Source organism: Saccostrea cucullata, unplaced genomic scaffold (genome assembly GCF_032062105.1).
Source record: "Saccostrea cucullata isolate Sc308-1 unplaced genomic scaffold, CSIRO_AGI_Scuc_v1 ctg305, whole genome shotgun sequence".
Lineage (NCBI taxonomy): Eukaryota > Metazoa > Mollusca > Bivalvia > Ostreida > Ostreidae > Saccostrea > Saccostrea cuccullata.
Genome location: NW_026938238.1, coordinates 48768 through 68470, shown reverse-complemented (window position 1 = coordinate 68470; position 19703 = coordinate 48768). Strand labels below are relative to the sequence as shown.

The 19703-nt window shown below is 35.1% G+C and overlaps 2 protein-coding genes across 2 annotated transcripts; one reads left to right on the top strand and one right to left on the bottom strand.

The window, feature by feature from the left end:
* Window positions 1–35: 35 nt before the first annotated feature.
* LOC134249679 (uncharacterized) lies at window positions 36–4760 on the bottom strand. Its single transcript, XM_062732005.1, has 5 exons — window positions 4663–4760; window positions 1701–1763; window positions 992–1594; window positions 837–881; window positions 36–711 (listed from the first exon to the last, which is right to left on the bottom strand). The coding sequence occupies exons 2-5, from the start codon at window positions 1753–1755 to the stop codon at window positions 344–346; spliced, it is 1071 nt and encodes a 356-aa protein (XP_062587989.1). The 5' UTR covers window positions 1756–1763; window positions 4663–4760; the 3' UTR covers window positions 36–343.
* Window positions 4761–9406: 4646 nt separating this feature from the next.
* Window positions 9407–18782, top strand: LOC134249717 (sulfotransferase 1B1-like). Its single transcript, XM_062732065.1, has 5 exons — window positions 9407–9865; window positions 11077–11397; window positions 12180–12283; window positions 16610–16781; window positions 18352–18782. The coding sequence occupies exons 1-5, from the start codon at window positions 9691–9693 to the stop codon at window positions 18477–18479; spliced, it is 900 nt and encodes a 299-aa protein (XP_062588049.1). The 5' UTR covers window positions 9407–9690; the 3' UTR covers window positions 18480–18782.
* The last annotated feature ends 921 nt before the right edge of the window (window positions 18783–19703 follow it).

The window sequence follows — 19703 nt, the reverse complement described above, 5'->3', positions numbered from 1 at the left end:
TCAATAAGATGAACGAAAAAAATATACAGATGACAAAAATAAACATTTATTAAATAATTATGTTTAATATCAACGATAAAATGAAAGTAAATGTACAATGTATTTCTTATTACACTGTACATGTATTTGTCATCGGTCCTTTAATTTTCCTTTGATTAAAATAGGGAAAGCATGCTTTACGTCGCTTTTCTAATTTTGCATACAATAAAGGTTTCTTTAAATTATTGATATACTTTTGACCCTTAGATATATAAACGACCTGCGGTAGATAAGCACTGGGAACAACTTTGAGTTGATATGGGATTAAATATTTCACCTTGTAGTGAAAGTCTTGAGACATAATTTATTGTAAACGGCACTGCACATTTTGTCTGTCATCACAAAGTTTGGTTCTTTCATTGAAATAGAGATTTGGAGGACATTCTTGGACGTACGGAATTCCATTAAAGCAGTTCATAAATTTGTTACAGGATTCAGGATGAGGGAAAAGTCCGTTAGGTTCCGGGCACGTCATCCTGGAGTAGCACGTGACTGCGTCCTTGTAGTTACAGGTGCGAATGAAGTTGTCAAACAACATATTGGAAGGACATCGCTCTCTCCTGGCAACACTCAGGTCGCACTTGTAGTAGTAGGCACAATTGTAGGGATCCTGGAAAATCTCACTCATAGAGGGGCAGATGATAGGGGGATTTGGACTTGGCTTCCAAAACTCTGTAAGACATCACGCATTCCTCAGTTATCAACTGAATACAACTATACCCATTTTGGCATGAAATTATATTATATTGAGTATTTTTTTTTCTAAAAATTTCTTAAGTATAATTGTATATACTTACTAGGAAAACAGTTGATGGAAGATGCATTAATCATTGGATCCATATCTGAAAGATGAAGGGTATCTGAATTAGTAAGTAATCCATACAGGATTTCACCATTCGGAAGAGTGAATTCTTTTTTTTTCATATTTTAATTTAAGCACGTGACCACTTACGTGTACAGATGCTGCTTCCAAGGTATGGAAGCACACTGGGCAGACCTTCCTGGAAATTCCCCATGCTAAAAAGCTTGCATTCGTCTGTGGCTAGTCTAGCAAACTCGGGACCAATCGGACTTCTTCCTACGGCGTACATAGTGACACCATCCATTCGAAGATCATCAGCAACCCTGATCACGTCATCGAAAGCTTCAACAGGCTGTGCACCCCACGTAAAAATAACTCCAATTTTCATTACACCAGGGCGAGGTCGTTCCATAGGGTAACCACTGGGGTTTTGAAACATGGCACGCATTAAAGTCAAAGCTTTGGCAACATTTGGTGGAGAGCCGATAACGTTCATGTAGTTTTCCCTCTGAGTGAGAAGAGTGGCTCTCGTATTTGTCTGAGCCTGGTCTTTGAAAGGCTGAGGATGACTCACAATTGTTGGTTCATTTCCGTACAACACGAAACCAATATTAACGTTATTCTCATCTAACACAAAATAGTCCACAAGCATGTGTAAAAATGTTTCAAAAGGGAAAAATTCTTCTCCAGGAATATTCACAGAGCCTGGAACTGCTATTATAATATCAGCTTTCCCCCTACAATCTGCATTGACTAAAAAGGAAAAATAATTATGAATAAATATTTTTGGCAAGTTGAATATTTTTTTGCATTTTATAAGCATCAACCTCAATTTCTCACCATACTTCTCTATATTCACCTTGTGTGTAAAACAGGGGAAGTGCAATCAGAGTAAATATCAAGGAAAACGACATCTTCTCCCCTGAAAGTAGAGATAACAAATGCATATAGTGTCACACTCCGGCTATATAAATCAATTAGGGACTGCTAAAAACTGTATTTTAAAATAATTGCGGACATGTGTTGTAAATCTAAATATAGGAAATATTGTTAGAACACAATCTTGGGTAACGGCCTAGTTAAGCCATAAAACGCTCATGAACGTGTCGAGTCTGCCAGTAAGCGGGAGTAAGCACACGCTCTTTCTGGCGGAAAATAGTCGGTAAACACGAGGCCTGTGTATTTTATCGGTGATCGCGAACTGTGCAGACACATTTGCACATAAATATATTATAAAGTTGTTGGAAAAATGCTATGCCCAAGTTTAATTAATGTAGAATCATGCATATGCATTATGAAGGAAACTGCAAACAATGGGTAACCTTGGTGCATTCCTATACTAATATAAAAATGAAAAACTACGGCACTTTTGAATTTATATTATAAAATCCATCATTCACTGATCAAGGGACAATTACTCAACCTGATTAAATCTAATATAATAAATCAAATGCAGTGTTTGATTGTCCGATAGAGTGACATGGGCTTAATATCAAATTGCCATCCCAGTTTATGTATAATAACGACGAGGTATAAATTATATAGTGGGGTGATTTCATTATATATGTATCTGAAATAAAATATCTTCTCTACTGATAACAATATATGTGTTATTTCTACCAACGCATTTTTTGTACTTAAAAAGCTAAAACAGACAAGTAGAAATAACCATAAACCACAATACGACTTACATTCTTTGTATAAAACAGTCGATCATTATCGTGCCAGTAAGTGTATAAGTATAGGGAAAAACTAATGAAGGTTTTAGCGATATTTTAGGATTTTTTTAGAAATAAAATAGCTGTAATTTAGTGCTAAATGTCTAGAAGACTCTTTTCATGTCGCCTCCGCAGAGTGGGAGGACCAACCGTGCATGATCAACTCTTCCCGAAAATCACGAAACGCCGACCAAGTCTGTGAGAAAATATATTTAAAGGTTTATCAAGGACGAAATATAAAGGTTAATCAGAAGCAAATTATAAGCGAGCAAGTTCATGGTCTCGATTTGACTGTTAACTATGCCCTATAATATATGCTACATTAATAGATAATTTAGTCAGACCAGTTATGCGCGAGAGGGGGGGTTATATCCGATTGGGTTGCTCGTTTTGATATACCTGTATGTAATTTATGTATTCATTGACCCTGCTTGACATCCCCCACTTTTTGTTGTTGTAAGTAAAATTGGTCTCGAGGCAAATACTGAAAAGTAAGAGATAGATCTCATTCGAGATTGGCCATGCAGTTTACCCCCCCCCCCCCCCCCCCCCCCCCATTTTTGGCTTTTTTGAAATTTCTCATTAGAGAGCCTTCCTTTGAAATGCTAAGATTGTGATAATTTCTTTTTTTTCATTTTCAACATTTCAATTCCTATCTCTTCAAGGCTTTTTAAAAAAAAATACTTCAGAGGAGCTGCATATTGTATATATCTTTAATATGCACAGTAAAGAATGTGGTATCTTTGTCGTTGAAGAACTGGAAATGAGGCATGTATAGTGTAACAGGCACCTGTCAGACACGAACTGATGTTGAAGAATCATGAAAATTATAGAATTAAGTCACTATTATCATTTATATTTTTAATCACACCCTATGGTTATTATTGCATAACAGATGACATATGCACCATCTGGTGTTGCGCAGTTTGCGTTCATATATCTCCACATTTTCCCCTGAACCAAATGAATAGATTTATCATTTCAAACTTTTTCAACCCTTTTTATAAGAATATAAAACTACTTATTATATATATATAAATTCTTAGTTTTTCTTACAGACACGTTATCGGGATCGATTTTCCAACTTTTTCCATTACGTTTTACTGTTAATCTAGGATGCGATCGTTCATAGGATGAACATGTTCTTTGAGAACCTTTGAGAACCTACTGCATCCGCCTCTCGTAGAAATCACCATCCACATCCCGCCCCGAATATTTTCCTATTATTATTGAGACTTATTTCTGATTTTCAGTTGAGTTTTAAATTATTTTCTGTACGGCACCCCCTTTCAAAAATCGAATTACGTGCCTGTTTTATACTGGTATCTTATTACATGTACTCAGATGAGTAAACTAAAAAAGTGTTAAAATTGAAAAAGGGGAAACTCTTTAAAATTAAGAAGTTTGAAAAGCATAATTTTTTATGATCATTTGGGAAATTCACTTTTGTGGGACAATTAGTATATTTAAAAAGACCCCTTACATTAAAATCCATCGGACCCCCTTTTCCCGTTTATATTTTTGATGTAAATATATGATATTTAGATTCATGTTCCATTCCCTGCCGTGGTTTAACTAAAAAAGAATCTGACTTATTTAATAACTGTCTCCGAAATTGAAAATTGTAAATTGTATGTGTCGATCGGTCTTTCTTATTTTTTAAAATTTTTGTAATATTTAAAATAGGAGAGGTTTCAATCATCTATTAAATTTTCCTCATAAAACAGTCCAGAATTTGCTCTTACAGCTTTGTTTTTATTAAATATATGTAACTTTTATGATTTAATTTCAGTAAAACACACTTATAAAGAAGTCCCAAGGGAGGATGTTTGGTTCGTTATAAACGTATTTCGTTATATCCGTTTAATGTATAATATTAAATCCAATCGGAATGTAAATAATTTTGCTGTAAGCATCAATTAATTATGTTTGTCATAAGCGTATTATACTGTACATCAAATAATTTTACAGAATTTGTTGTTTAAAAGAAAAATCTTAATGATTTATATTTTGTCCAATTTAGATATTTGAAGGTAAAATTAATTAAGTCCCTTGCTATGACAGGTAGATTTTTAAAAATATTTTTTCCTGATTTGTTCTCACCTGTATGCAGTGTGTACTATCCCCTGCAGAGTCTTGCAATACAGTGATCAAGCCTCTGACCAGCGTTAAATCCGGATCACACGCCGTGACAACCAACACTGCGCTTTTGTGACGTTTATAGGAAAACACTTCATGGCAAAACACATATCCCTGTTGTATTCGATGGTTGTATTCGATGATAGATAGCAAGCATATCAGTACTGCTATATCATAGAGAAAAAATATTGAGAATAATGAATCGTTTTGTCACATATTTATTGCTAAAATTAGCGAAAATTATTAATTTTACAATTTTTGTATAAAGCCTTCCCTTTCTATAATCGTATCTCTATACAAGCAGGATCATGGGTATTGATGTACCTCTAAAAACCACTGATATTGGATCTTGGTTATGTTGATCCTATAAGTTTTTGTAAGAAATTTGGTTTCAGAATATAAATGTAGGTGACTAAATTATAAGTTCTGGCATTGTTAATGATGTTAAATCCATTAGACCTGCCACTTTGTTTTTCTTGTTTGATTGTAAGTCACACATTTCAAATTCAGTTATTCAGTTGATCATTTCCAAAAGCATGTTTACCATTGACAAATCCGTAAAAGATATGTGACATAATCCAATATAAATCAGCATTGATGGTCTATAAATGCCAATTATATCCCACTGACTCAGACCCCAAAAGTCCGCAAAAATCACTGGACCTGAGCTTCTGGACACTTATCGTGGTAAAGAGGTCATGATCAAGGACGCTTCATTCTGTAAAATAAAGTCTATCAGATTATTTTGATCAAATAGTAACGAAACCTTACAATCCCTAATAACTGTCAAATAAAAAATAGTAATCAAGATACAAAATTTAAAAATAACTTCTTAAATAAGAAATTGTCATGAAATAGTATAGTAGCCACCCATAGAGTATTCTATAATTACTAAAAATAGGCATAAAATTCAACATCAGATTCTCCGGAAAGAGATCATCCATACATGTAATAATCTAGGACAATGGATACAATTATTATTTTATAGGGATGTCAAATCGGTCAATTTTTAATACTCGGTTACTCGGACGTTTTTCCGATCGAGTACCCGGGTACTCGGTAAAAGTGTAAATAAATATGAACAAGTAAACATTGTAAACTCTTGTAGAAATAAAACCACATGCTTTGATAGGAGGTTTACCCGTTAGTGTATTTCTGTTGTAACAACGATGAGCACTTCGTGCCCGGTGAAATTCAATATAACATCGTTTATGTTCAATTTATTCATCAGATAAACACAAGAAATAAAATCATAAGTAGTTCACAGATTTCTTGTTTCAAAAATTAATCTGCTCCGTATATATGTAATGTAACTCTTTGTTGCGTTTGACGTCCAGGTATCAGTCGTACAGTTTAACTTGAACTTGATCAAGTTCGCCTAACAGAGCGGATTTACGGTTTTAGTACACTTTTCGAACATAGATTTTCTAGTATTATGGGACGGTATTTTGTAGTTTGGTGCAATGATGGACATAAGTTTTTTTAAGCCTTTGTCTTCAACCATTTGTATTGGCAGGTAATCAAACACACCCATATCAACAATCGCGCGGGCAATATCATCGGTCTTCTTTTCCCGAGAATTTTTAAAAGACTTCTCGCAGAATTAACAAGATTGTCAAATTTATTAAATCATAATAGACCTTAAACGATGTTCAGTGAAAACAAATAATTAAAGTGAATCAATAATAAGGGTAGAAGACAGCCAAAGGTGAGAAAAGCCAGGTTACAGGTGCTTTGTCACGATAATTACAGTAAAAACACGGCCACGGCCGGGCGATAACGGTCATTTAGAGGAGTAGGAAACCCTAATTACTGATGTACAAGTGCAATGAGTATTTTACGCTTTAAAACAGATTGTTTAATGCATTAATAAACAAGCTAAGAAATATTCAAAAATATACATCCGAGTAACCGAGTACTGATTTTAGTATTCGATACTCGGACGTTCGATCGAGTACCCGGTTAACCGGGTACTCGTTGACATCCCTATTATTTTATTAAAAAAAATAAATAAATGGGGATTCGTTGAAAACATGGTTTTCCGTCTTTAAATGGCATCGGATGAAACTGGAATTCTGAAGCCCAATTGCACAACTTTGGGACACCAACAATTTTTTTCTAAAATATATCACGAAAAAATAGGTTTTATCCAAAACGCCAAATCGGTCTTCTAGAATGAAAAGTAAATTCTGAAACTTGTTGCTCCAAGTACAAGGCTAATCATATAAAGGAAAATATAATGCAGTAGTCGCTGAAAAAAATATTAGGTTTTGGAAACAAAGATTTTAGTAGAAAAAAGGATTTAGACTACACCCCTCCTCCCAAATGAAGAAGTCAAACTTAAATCGCGTTACACATCTACAGCACACCACCAATAGCTCCTTATATTCGTTTTATATAACAACCAATTTATCTTTTTCAAGATGATGTCCTTTTGATGTGAAATAAAACTGGCCAATTTAGACCAAGAATGATATTCTATACCAAAAAACTATATCCTGGAATTTGCATATACTCTGTTATCAGTTGCATGTGGTGCTTATCTCTCCAGATGCTCAAGATCACACTCCGAGTATCATTAGAGGAATTTCAACCTGATCAGATACATAGAGTTCATGGCGGATGTGACCAATGAATAGTGATGCTTAACACCCCCCCCCCCCCCCACCCCCCGGAGAAAGAGATTGTGTAAATCGAGGACCCGTGTCGCAGGAGAAGATTCCTTAGGATACATATACCGCAAACATATTTTATCTCCCTTATCTACCACACAGAAGTGTTACAATGATAATGATACAGTTTTTCAATATTTCTTTCAATGGAAATGCAATTGATTTTTTTATTGTGTATAATGTACAATACACTCTTCAAATGACCTCATAAACCTTTTGGTATAAGAACATTTCATAAACTAATTTACTTTTCACAAAACGTATTGCATTTTTAAAAAAATAACAAAGAAACAAAGACAAAAAAATACAATGCAGGAATTAATTAAGTCATGCCTTGAGGACTGAATGACAGATGAGATATATTCAGCCTTGTTATATGTAAAAAGATTCAGGTTATTGCATTTTCCATGAAATTCGTCATAAATTATGCATTCGGTATTGCAATGTAGCGCAATTTCTGATTGTCAAATCATCAACTCATCTGCAAGACGCCATATTTCAATCACAACATGACGGCTCATTTCTGTGAGAGAGCGTCCGGCAGTTTACGACCACTCACCATGTCATACCAAAATTTACTAGGACAAACACTTGTGTTTACATACAGAAGTAAACACAAATAATTCTCGCGAGTAAGGGCATGTACAAACCATAAAATAATGTTGATTAAAAATACTAGTAAAATTCCATATAAAACATTCGTGGACGTTAATACATGTATTAGACATAGACATGTTTTGCCTTTAAACACAATATTCTCAAAATATATGCATAAAATGTTATATTTTAATTTCCATCTCTCTGATTGGCTGAGATCCAACTATGTTAGAAAAATACTATGTTGTATTGACCTGAACTGTATTTCCTCTACATTGATCTGAAAATAGATTGGGAAATTCCAAATTGATACAAATTGACAAAACCAGGATTTTTTTTCTGTATGAAAACATAAGAATATATATTTTCGGGTGAGAGAGCTACAGTTCTGCAGCTAGCATTTTTCAAGCTAAATTCACTCAACTGTTCGACGCACGATGCATTGGAAGTGTTCATTTTTTGTCTGTTTATCTGTTTGTAAGCTCAAAATATGATGCATCTTTTTTTTTCAATGATCAGTTCCATCTGATATATTTCTAATTGAAAAAATAAGTAAATTTATGCAATTAAGTTATGACATGCTAATGGTTTTGCCAACTTTTAGATTTCAATTTTAAAAAATGAAGCGAAGACCCACTCATGTCGAAAAAGAAATTGTTAAAGTATGAGACTAAGTATGTTTTTTTCCCTCCTATTTAGTGTGCGTACGCCATTTCATAGACAACTTATTTCAGTCTTTGTGAAATTTTTGTAAATTGTAGAGATTTTACATAAAGTATACTTATAAGTTTTATGTTAGATAAAATATCAAAGAAAATTTTGACATTCATTTTTCATTTCATGTTTGTCGCACTACAGGCACTTTGCCCGCCATGTTCACCCATCTTCTTTTTGGCTCAAGATCTTAAAAAGTCAAGGTATTTTGTTGGTGCCCAAAGAAAGTTCTTACAGGAATACACAAGTGAAATATAAATAAAACTATAGATTTAACCTTCATAAGTTAAGGACAAGGTTAAACTTTTTGTGGACAAGGACACATGCGGACGAACGGGCAGAGCAATAACTACTATATATTCGATATTCCCGAATCTTCGAATTATGGACATAAAATGTGTACGATCTAGCCAATAGAGCTTTAACCTCACCAGGGATCTCTGGTTTAACAGTATAACATTACTGTTAATCACAATAAAGACTCTAAACTTGATGATCTCATAAAATACTAGTGTTGGGTTTCTATAATTCCCTTTTTAATTTGCTCGCTGCATGAGTCAATAAAATGTCTTTCCCCAACAATAATTATGTAATTCTATTGCTCTTTAAACACAAATTCTGCTTGTTGAAATCAATGACCTACAATCAAAATAAGCTCAAAACGCGGTCTTTTTCCAATAATCAATTTGTTGCAGAAGAATTAAGTCCCAGGGCTAGAGATCGTCGATGTAGTTTAACACCACGATTCTACATGACAGTCTTCCGAGTACCATTAATCTATAGAGATGTAAAGGTCTGTGAAACTTTCCAATATATTGGCGGCCTTTTTTGGAGTAAAGCTCAGACTTCTTCTAAAAGTACGAACTGAAAGGTGTTGAAGATAGTCATAGACTACGTACAGTTTTTGTCCGGCTGTGTTGGTTGCATTCAGTTACTAGTAGTTGAGGGTAACCATGCCCTCCTAGAATACTTTGAGAGCAGCCTTATGAAAGTAAGTTGAAGAAGTGAAATGCCTATTGTTAAGGTAGCAGACGATGCTGGGGACATGATGTCCCTTCTTGAGGTCAACGGGCGATACTTCCCCATACTGAGGACCCCTCACGACCAAGAGGAAGAGCTCCGTAATATGACGTCATGGAAAGCTAGGAGTGATGACGTTCTCATCTGTGCTTACCCAAAGTCAGGTAAAACATAGCAGGTTTTTAGAATATCTTTTTGAATAGAATGTAGCAATTAGTGTGGTAAAGTAAACGCAGTAGTTCTATACTAGTAAAGCTTGAGGTTATTTCAGTAATCCTTTAGAATTAAAGTGATAGTAATCGAACTAATCATCAGTATGACTTGCATCTGGCCCCGAGGTCATAAAACTTAGATGAGCCCAGTTTTGATCTCAGTCTCACTTTTCTACTATTAATCCCTTTGGTAAAAGGTGAGGCTGAAATCAAAAGTGAACTCGTCTCAGTTTTATGGCCCCAGAGCCAGCTGGGTGATTTTAGTATACAACTACAAAATTCTCCCAGCTCTTAATAAAAATAAATAAATAAATTTTCAAGCATTTTTTAATGCTCAAAAAACGTTTGACTCGTAGAGATTACAATCCATACATGTAAGTTAGGAGTTGCTCGGCAGACCACAAGAAAAACCACAGTGCAATGCGGAAATGGCAGACCGCAGTAAAAAACAGAAAAAACAAAACGTAATCAACACAGGTTGAGTAACCACATTTATAATCCCCGGTGACTTTTTGACCGTTACCAGTCTGATAAATAGTGTGACAACAAACGTTCAATTGTACAATATATTTTCAGTTTCGTTTTAACGCAAAATATGTTTTCACTATATAATTCTATATAGTAAAAAATCGTAAAAATTAAAGAAAAAATTTTAGCAGGAGGTGATAAACATTACCTGTCACATTAGCTGACACCAAAAAACAGGGTACCCACACGGCATTTTCGGACTTTTTCCATCTGCAAACAGGGCTACCCTCAAATCCACGTGTTTTCACTTTGTTTATAAACACCTCGAGTGCATCACAGGAAGTAGCCTCCTATGCCCTGAAAAAAATAGTTCCTGTCAAAAACTTTTATTTATTCACAAAGTACATAAAATTTACTAGGCACAGGTACCAAAGTTGTAAAAATGGCTTGGAAGAAAATAGAAAAACGCCTCAAAAGAAAAGAAAATTAATTTTATATATATGGACCTACATTTTGATTGGTCAATTACCGGTGTGATACCTTCATTAAGACGTTAAAACTATATTTTCAGTTTCGTTTTACCACAATATATGTTTACGAGTAAACGTAAAAGAATTTTATGTATCGTATTTCAACATATTTGTTTCGAATATTTTAGTTGGCTTTTGGGTTTTAATCCTTATTTAAATTTGCAGGGACACATTGGGTTTGGGAAATTGTGAAGATGATACTGGACCAGAAAGCCGTTCGAATACCATCAATGAAAGAATCCGCCATGTTGGAATGTGGATCCGGGTTTGCATTGCAAAATATGTTATCGCCTAGAGTACTGAACACGCACATGCTATTTTCAGACATACCTAAAGACTTTGTTGACAAAAGATGTAAGATGATCTACGTGCTTCGTAATCCCAAAGACGTGGCCGTTTCCTTTTATAATCATCACGTACGATTACTCGACTACGAGTATTCCGGAAGTTGGAGGTCATATCTGGGACGATTCCTATACGGAAAAGGTGTGTGTGTGTGTGGTTCACTGCATTCTCACGTTCTGTAATGAAATACTAGTCGGTTAACCTCTTCTGAGTATAAACAAGCTATAAAATGTAGTGGCCAGTTCTTAAATATTACAAAGGCACAATATAAAACAAATGCAATATACATACTTATAACCAGTAGGTCTCTGAAACCAGTGAAAATGCATGTAATATGAGGTGTAATTTGACGAGTCATTCGTGTTTTTGTTGATCATCCCAAACCATGCGATTTCTCATCTCAATGGATATTTTTGAAACAAAACAAAATTGAACGAGTGGTAAAAAATTTCTTTGAGCTCATTTGGTTGATTTTGGAGTTATTGTTGTTTGTAAACCTATTTTGTTGACTATTGATCTTAGTTTACCAATAATTATATTTCCCATCCATTGACATCAAAATCTTCTATAACTATATTATATTCAATTTACTGAAATCTTTTGACTGACTGAAGATCAACAATAATATTTGTTTTATGCCTCTTTTTCGGGTTTATTTGGTTGATTTTTGGCTGAGCACTATTTGGTACATGTATATGCGTCTTTATTCAGTTAACAATTACATTGACCCTTGCTGACTTTACATACATGTATCTTTAGTTTTGAAAGGGTACAGGGAATATTTTATGGGATAAAAATTATAAAGAAACTACTTTTTGTGCTCGTCTTATTTTTACCATCTTTTACCTACTAGTATTTATTCAACGTCCCTCGTATACTTGTAATGATTTAAAAGAGTGCTCGATGAGCTTTTCTACTTTCAGTTGATTACGGTTCCTGGTTCGACTACGTTCTTCACTGGGAGAAATCAATGAAGACGTCTCCAGACCTCCCATTCCATACCCTGACATACGAAAGTCTGCATCAGGTAAAACAACTCTGCTCAAGCAATAAACTTCAATGGGCCTGGACACAGATGTATCAATCTAATGCGTCCCGAATGTCGTAGTTTTAATAATATCCAGATAAAATAAGTCACTAGTACTGAACACGCTTTAATCATATTTCGGGTGAAACATATGGAGATAAGGAACAGTTTTCAAGATCAAAGGTCCATAAAACGATACAAAATAGGAGCAGAGCAAACACAGACCTCCGAAACATCAGAGGTGGGATCACGTGCCATGGAGGAGTGAGCATCCCCTGCCGACCGGTCACACCCGCCGTGTGCTCCTTGTCATGTTCGGGAAATAACGGAAAAATCCGTCGTCAATTCAGTGTATAAATAGTGAACTAACAATAAGTACGAAAAACGTCAGTCAGCGTTTGACTCAATGATAAATTGTATTTGCTGACAAGGCCATTGTATCGACCATAGAACTTACGAAATGATAACTTTAAACGAGACAGCTGAAATTCTTGTTTCATCAACTTGTTTGTCAATAATTTACCTCGTTTTTATTGTTCATACGTAGAGCATGCTCTTGCGTATCGAATCAACTGAGATATATAAACAACTCCGTATGCAGGTGATGAATTAAGGTACTAGTATATTGCTGCATAGGTAAGGGAAGTTGACTATAGGAAAGTTAAAGTCATCACGTTTATCGTGTGAAATGTTATAACAACATACAAGTCATGATATTATACAAAGAAATTAAGAGAATTTAATTACTTACTTACTGCCCGTGGCGCTTTTGGCGTATAGGGCAGTAACCAGGGTTCTCGTCCTTGTCTGTCAAGGTACATTTTGGAGTGTACCCCCAGCTTTCTGTCCTTCACCAAGTGACTTCCTCTCTTTCGTTTTCCCTTAGGTGTCCAGAAGAGAGCTGTCTTTATGATACTGAGTCCCTTCTAAGTACATTGCCAATCCAGTTCCAGCGTCTTCTGATGATAATTGTGGCCATGTCCTCTTGCTGGCACCTGTTGAGAAGGTCCTGATTTGAGATGGTGTTTGGTCAAAATATTCTTAGGATCCTTCTTAGGGAATTTGTATGGAATGTCGACAGCTTGCTTAGGTCACTCTCTGTCATTATCCAACACTCTGATCCATACAAGAGGATAGGTAGAATGCAGCTCTTGTATAGTTTCAGCTTTGTTCTTATTGTGTACTGACTTGATCTCCAGACAGTTTGTAGGTTGTTGAATGCTGCTCTTGCTTTGGATAGTCTCTGATTGATGTCAGTCTCTGATCCACCATCTGTTTTACTTTGCTACCCAGTATGAAAAGGTGTTGTGCATGGAAGGATATGATTTTCCACTTTGATTGCTTGTGGGTTGTTTATATGTAGAGTCATGACCTCTATCTTTTTGGTGCTGATCTTCAGTCCAATGCTTCCTGCATATTTGTGGAGCCTGCTGGTTTTGTTTTGAATGCACTGGTGGGAGTGAGAGAAAAAGAATATATCATCGGCAGAGTCCAGGTCTTCTAGTGTTGTATATGTACCCTATCTGATTCCTCTTGGAATAACAGATGTTGTATTCTTCATGACCAAGTCAATGGTTATAATGAATAGTGTTGATGACATTATACAGCCTTGACGTACTCCTGTTTTAACGTCAAACCCAATGCTGTTGTTTCCAACTCTGCACCTGAAATTGACAAAAACTCTTAATGACATCTATTGGATGTTGTGGGATGCCCTAGGACCGCTTAATTTTCCAGAGAATATAGTACCGTCTCTATGAATACTGGGAAGACTTTTTAGAAATCAATAAAATTAATTTATCATTATCGTTGTCATTCTTTACACCGTTCAATGATGTTTCTTAGTGTAAAAACTTGATCAATACATCCTCGCCCTGGACTAAACCCTGCTTCTTTACACTTTGACATCTACAGATGCGAATATTCTGATGATGATTTTACCCATAATCTTAATTGGGATGGAAAGAAGTATTTCTTGCCAATTGTTGCAGTCATACAGGTTACCTTTCTTTGGTATTTTCATGATTACTCCATGGTTCCATTCATTTTGAATGCTGTTGCTTTCCCAGATGTCATGGAAAATTGGTTGTAAAATCATGGCCGTAAGAAGTGGATTTGTCGTAAACAATTCTAAAAAGACTGTCATAACCTGGTTTCTTGAATTTGTGGTGGTTCAATGCTGGTATTTAGGACATCTGCTGGAACACTGATGTCAGGTTCATGAGCTGGAGGTGGATTATTTTAGAATTCCTTAAAATGCTGTCCACCGTTCCTCCATCTCTTTCTCTGATGACAGCAACTTTCCTCTTTTGTCCCTGACAGTTAGATTAAAATAGCTTTGGAGATAGTCTATTCCTGCCACTCACTGACTTTGTTTATTTTGTAAAGGTTTTCTTGCTCTTCTTTGTTGACTGCCATTTCTGTTTTTGTTGCTAGGGCACCTACGGTATGGATGCTGTCTTGTCTGAGCGTATAGCCTTTTTACGCCCTTCTCTATTTCACTGAATTCCCTTTGATGTCTCTTTAAGTCTCGGAGATTTTGTCGCATGCACTTTCTTTTCTCCTTGAGCCAATCATTATCCATCATCTAGGTGTTATCCAGTCTTTACTCCTTTGATTTTGCCTATAACCAATGCATTTAACAATTGTTTCAGTTTAGATGTTAATTTTCCCCACACTTTTCGTCGATTGATGTTACATGTATGTTGTCCACTGCTTCTTAAGTTTGTAATACAGCCCTGTACATCAAACTTATTCCTAAGCATAATACTGAATTCATTTTGTATCTTGGTGTCTTTAAGTTTATCCACATCTAATTTCTTTCTTGCCATATGTCCTTTAATTATCTCTGTGCTCCTTAGATTTAGTTTGATAGTTGCTGTTTGCCGATGGGATCGTTATCTACATCGGCAACTCTCTCCACCCTCATACCATAAAAGATCGTTTCCATTTTCTATTTATCATGATGAGGTCAATTTGATTTTGGTCTCTCATGTTTGGAGATTGTCAGTTTAACGTATGAATCTTTCGATGGTGGAGTAGTGTTTCTCCAAATACATAGTTGTTGGTGGTACAAAACTCTGCAGTCTCTCCACTTTCATTCATGATCCCACAACCATGTTTCCCATTACCAGTTCATTATCTGCTCCGAATTTGGCATTCATTTTACCCATGATGATAGCAACATCATAATCTACCTGATGTGTTATCTAGTTCTTTCTCTTTCTGAAGTAGTTGATGAAAAGCATTCTTGTCCTTTTCATCTGCATCGTCAGTAGGTGCATAGCATTGGAATAGTGTCTTGTGACACGTGTCTTGCTTTCCGCTAAGCCGTACTGTTAGCAATCTACTGCTGATTGGCTTCCGATCCATTAAAGATCTGTCAACCTTCTTTGTTGGGAAATATCTGCAAACTCTTTATGATGTCCATCCTCTTGATCAGAATACAGTAGTGTTGCAATTGCTGTTGTACGTATTTTCCTGAATCAGTCCATCTGCTTTCAATAACTCCCAGCACATGTAGGTTGTTTCTTCTCATCTCCGCTGTCAATTGTACAAAATCCTATCATTTCGTCATCTACAGACTTACACGTGGAGCGCTTATGCTTCAAACTTGACAGCAGACGAGAATTAACAAAACCTCTATTTGTGTATAGACTGAATACGATTGCTTGAATTAAGACAACCTGTCATAAGCATGCCCGTATCAACGGTTTCAAAAGTTGAGGAGGGGAACAACTTACCATCTTAAAATTGCATTGACGAGCAGGTTTTTTTTCTTTTTTTTTTTTTTTAAAAGAGACCTCATTAACTGTCAAAAATCTGGAATATACCAGTGTTCGACCTTACAAAACGAAAGTAAGGGGGCAGCATCTAAGAGCAATTTTACTTTTTCTAGCTAAAATGCATATACTCTTTCGAAAACGACTTCAGTTTATCCTAAACTTCTGTACAATCATGTTAATTCAGAACTTATTAGGCCAACCTACATCAAAGATGCATTATACAGTGTATCTATCTTCAGAAAACAAAGGTACTCAATCTCGAACTTGATTTGTTCATATGGTACCCTTTTCCGATCAGGGGTGGTAGTTTAAAACCGAAATAGATAAATTACATATCAGGCAATTATTTTATACATTTTTTGTGTAAAGGATTAACTGGAAATTCGTGGTAGCTTACACTCAATCTAGCTTTTGAATGAAGCAATTTTTTTTTTCATCTCTGAAAATAGATGGAAAACTTGGAAATACATCTTTTAATCTGGAAATCCTTTAAGTAGCAAACTGGTTCTACAATATAGTGTTCTGTAATTGGTCTTTTTAGTCCCCTGAACACGAGATCAGAAACTTGGCAGAATTCTTAGCAGTCAGTTGCAGTAGCGACCTGTCACATGATATTTCTGCCCAGTGCTCATTCTTGGTGATGAAAGAAGAAAAGGACCCTTTAGAGGATATAACAGAATGGAAAGACGGAGAGCCAGGAATGTACCGAAAAGGTAAGAAATGGAGGACATTATACAAAATATAGAGCCATGAATGTACTGAAAAGGTCAGAAATGAAGGACAGAGCCAGGAATGTACCGAAAGGGTCAGAAATGGAGGACATTATAAATAATAGAGAGCCAGGAATGTACAGAAAAGGAAATTGAGGACACTATACATAATTGAGAATCAGGAATGTTCCGAAAAGGTAACAAATGAAGGACAATATACATAATAAAGAGCCATGAATGTACTGAAAAGGTCAGAAATGAAGAACAGAGACAGGAATGTACCAACAAAGTAAAAGATAGAGGACTCTATGCATAATAGAGTGCCGGGGATGTGCCGAAAAGGAAAGAACTAGAGGACAGAATCAGGAAAATGTACCGAAAAGGTAAGAAACGGAGGATACTATTTATAATAAAGAGCCAGGAATGTACCGAAAGTGTAAGAAATGAAGGACAATATATATAATATGAGCTAAGAATATACGAAAAAGGTCAGAAATAGAGGACACTACAGAATGAAGAGCCAGCTAGGAATGTACCGAAAAATTTAGAAATGCGGGACCCTACAAATGGAGAGTATAAGGTATGTACCGAAAAGGTAAGCATGGGGGGCGCTATTAATAATATATAGTCAGGAATGTACCAAAAATGTAAGAAATAGAGGACAAATTTAAAATGAAACAGAATGACAAGCCAGGGATGTATCGAAAATGTAAGAAATAGAGGATATTACAGAGGTGAAGAACCTAAGATGTACAAAAAATGTATGCCGAAAAGGTAAAAAAAAAATAGGGAACAACTACAGAATGAAGAGCCGGGAATGTATCGAAAAGGTTAAAAATGGGAGATATTACAAAATAAAGAAACGGAGAGCCTGGAATGTACTGAAAAGGTAGGAAATGGGGAAATGTCACAGTAATGGAGATGAAATCTGTCGGAGAAGGTAAATTAGTAGCTTTCCTGGCTTGAAAATTTAAAAAAAAATTATTTACAAGGGAGAAACAATAAAATCAATACCATTGAAGTCCTTCCGAATTCATGGATAAAAGATTTTTTTTTACATCCTTGTCCAGGTAAACATAAACTTGTCCACATTTTTTTCCAAAACGAAAGAAATACTTACTCTTCAACGTTTTTTTGAAAAAAGAAAAACTTGTGAACTTCCTGAAATTTACGTAATATTGTTATGAAAATTGTTAAACTTCTCAGGTTTATTCCCAAAAAGGACTGGTGATACTTTCTTTTTATATTTATGTGAAAATTATAAGATTACTTTCGATTAAAACAATTTTTAAAAATAAACAAAACAAAAACAACTAAAAGTAAAAATTTCCACATTTGCTTATACTTCTTCAGTTGTATTTATCGGAGTCCTAGAATCGTCCATTGTTGGGCAGTGTTCCTTTTTTTCGTCAATTACATTACTGTACTTGGTACCACAGAAATAGACCATACAATAAATTAGGAACCATTGAATGTAAGGTTGACCTGCCCTTGACGTGGTTATTTGACATGCTGTCATAACGACCTTTTGGCAATGTATGGCGCCAAAACTAACGTTCATTTTATGTTGTAGGCTGCGTGGGAGATTGGAGAAACTGGTTCACGGTAGCACAGAATGAGCTGTTCACAGCAGTGTATGAGCAAAAAATGGCGGAATCTACTATCACGCCAGTGTACACCCTAAACAATGAACAGAGCTAGACCTGAGCACTGGATGAGCTGTTCAAAGCAGTATACCGGAAATAAAATGGTGATTCTGGTATCATACCAGTCTACAAGCCCAAAGTGAATCACACTCGTAAATGCAATGATATCTGGAGATATATTTTGATATATATTTTTATTTTAGCAAAAGCCATCTTTTTGCTGCATTACCCAACTTTTACATATTCACTGAAAAAAAAGTAGAAAAAAATCCAAACGTGGGATTTTGATTGCATTGCAAAAGCTTCAAACAATAGTAGAATAAGTTCCTGTGTGATATATTTGGTCAACAACTGAGATTCTGTGCGTTGTGTACACGTTTTAAAGTTTTGAAGTCAGAATAGTATTTTCATTACAATATCTGGGCAAAATGATGTATTTATTTTGCGTATAATATCACGACATATAATTTAATAGCATTTCACACAAAAATTTTTCTTATTTCATTTAAAAGTTATTAAAACTTCAATTTTTTTGCAAAATTATGTTTTAATCTTGTTGTGTATTAATGAGAAATATTAAAACTTTAATCCAGAAAAATAATTTTATTCAGAGTAGAAATGTTAGAAAGCAAAACTTCTTCAAAGTTTTAAAGTGTTGTGTGCAAATCATCACACTCGTGTTATGTACATTTTTGTATTTATTGTTGATGTTTACGATTCACCAGATGCGTTCAATTGCAAAAGACTGCTCACCACAACTGCACGGACTAAGTATATATTGTGTGTTTGTTTTGCTTTCGAACATGTCTACTCTGAATTTTCTGGATTTTAGTACTGCAGATCACTAAATTTTCGCGACACCTTATTTTCGCGAGATAGTCATTGATTCTATATAAGCGAGACACAATTTTTATGAATTGTTAATATTTCTCTATATAATCTTAAGGAATACTATTATATGCGAGAATAAAATTTTTGCGTGCTCACTGTCTCGCGTAATTACGCGAAAATAAAGTTTTCGCGAATAAAAAGTAACTTACAGTATTAATATTTTTCATTTATACACAACAAGATTGCCACTTTTCCTAAGTATTAAGAGTAAAATTAAAATTTGTGAAAGTGCAAGGATGTGTCAATCAAACCCGCCAAAAAAATTCAAAGTTTTAATAACTTTTAAATGAAATAAGATTTTTAATTAATTTTTGTGTGAAATGCTATTAAAATATATAAGTCGTAATATTATAGAGAAAAGATCAACTTCAAATCTGTGTCCAAGTAC

Excerpts from the sequence above, each read along its gene's own strand:
- LOC134249679 (XM_062732005.1), bottom strand. The coding sequence starts at position 1,755 with ATGTCGTTTTCCTTGATATTTACTCTGATTGCACTTCCCCTGTTTTAC. Across the intron at positions 882-991 it reads TGGAAGCAGCATCTGTACAC|ATATGGATCCAATGATTAAT; the intron begins GTAAGTGGTCAC and ends TTCATCTTTCAG. Across the intron at positions 712-836 it reads TTCCATCAACTGTTTTCCTA|AGTTTTGGAAGCCAAGTCCA; the intron begins GTAAGTATATAC and ends GATGTCTTACAG.
- LOC134249717 (XM_062732065.1), top strand. The coding sequence starts at position 9,691 with ATGCCTATTGTTAAGGTAGCAGACGATGCTGGGGACATGATGTCCCTT. Across the intron at positions 11,398-12,179 it reads ACGATTCCTATACGGAAAAG|TTGATTACGGTTCCTGGTTC; the intron begins GTGTGTGTGTGT and ends TTCTACTTTCAG. Across the intron at positions 16,782-18,351 it reads GCCAGGAATGTACCGAAAAG|GCTGCGTGGGAGATTGGAGA; the intron begins GTAAGAAATGGA and ends TTTATGTTGTAG.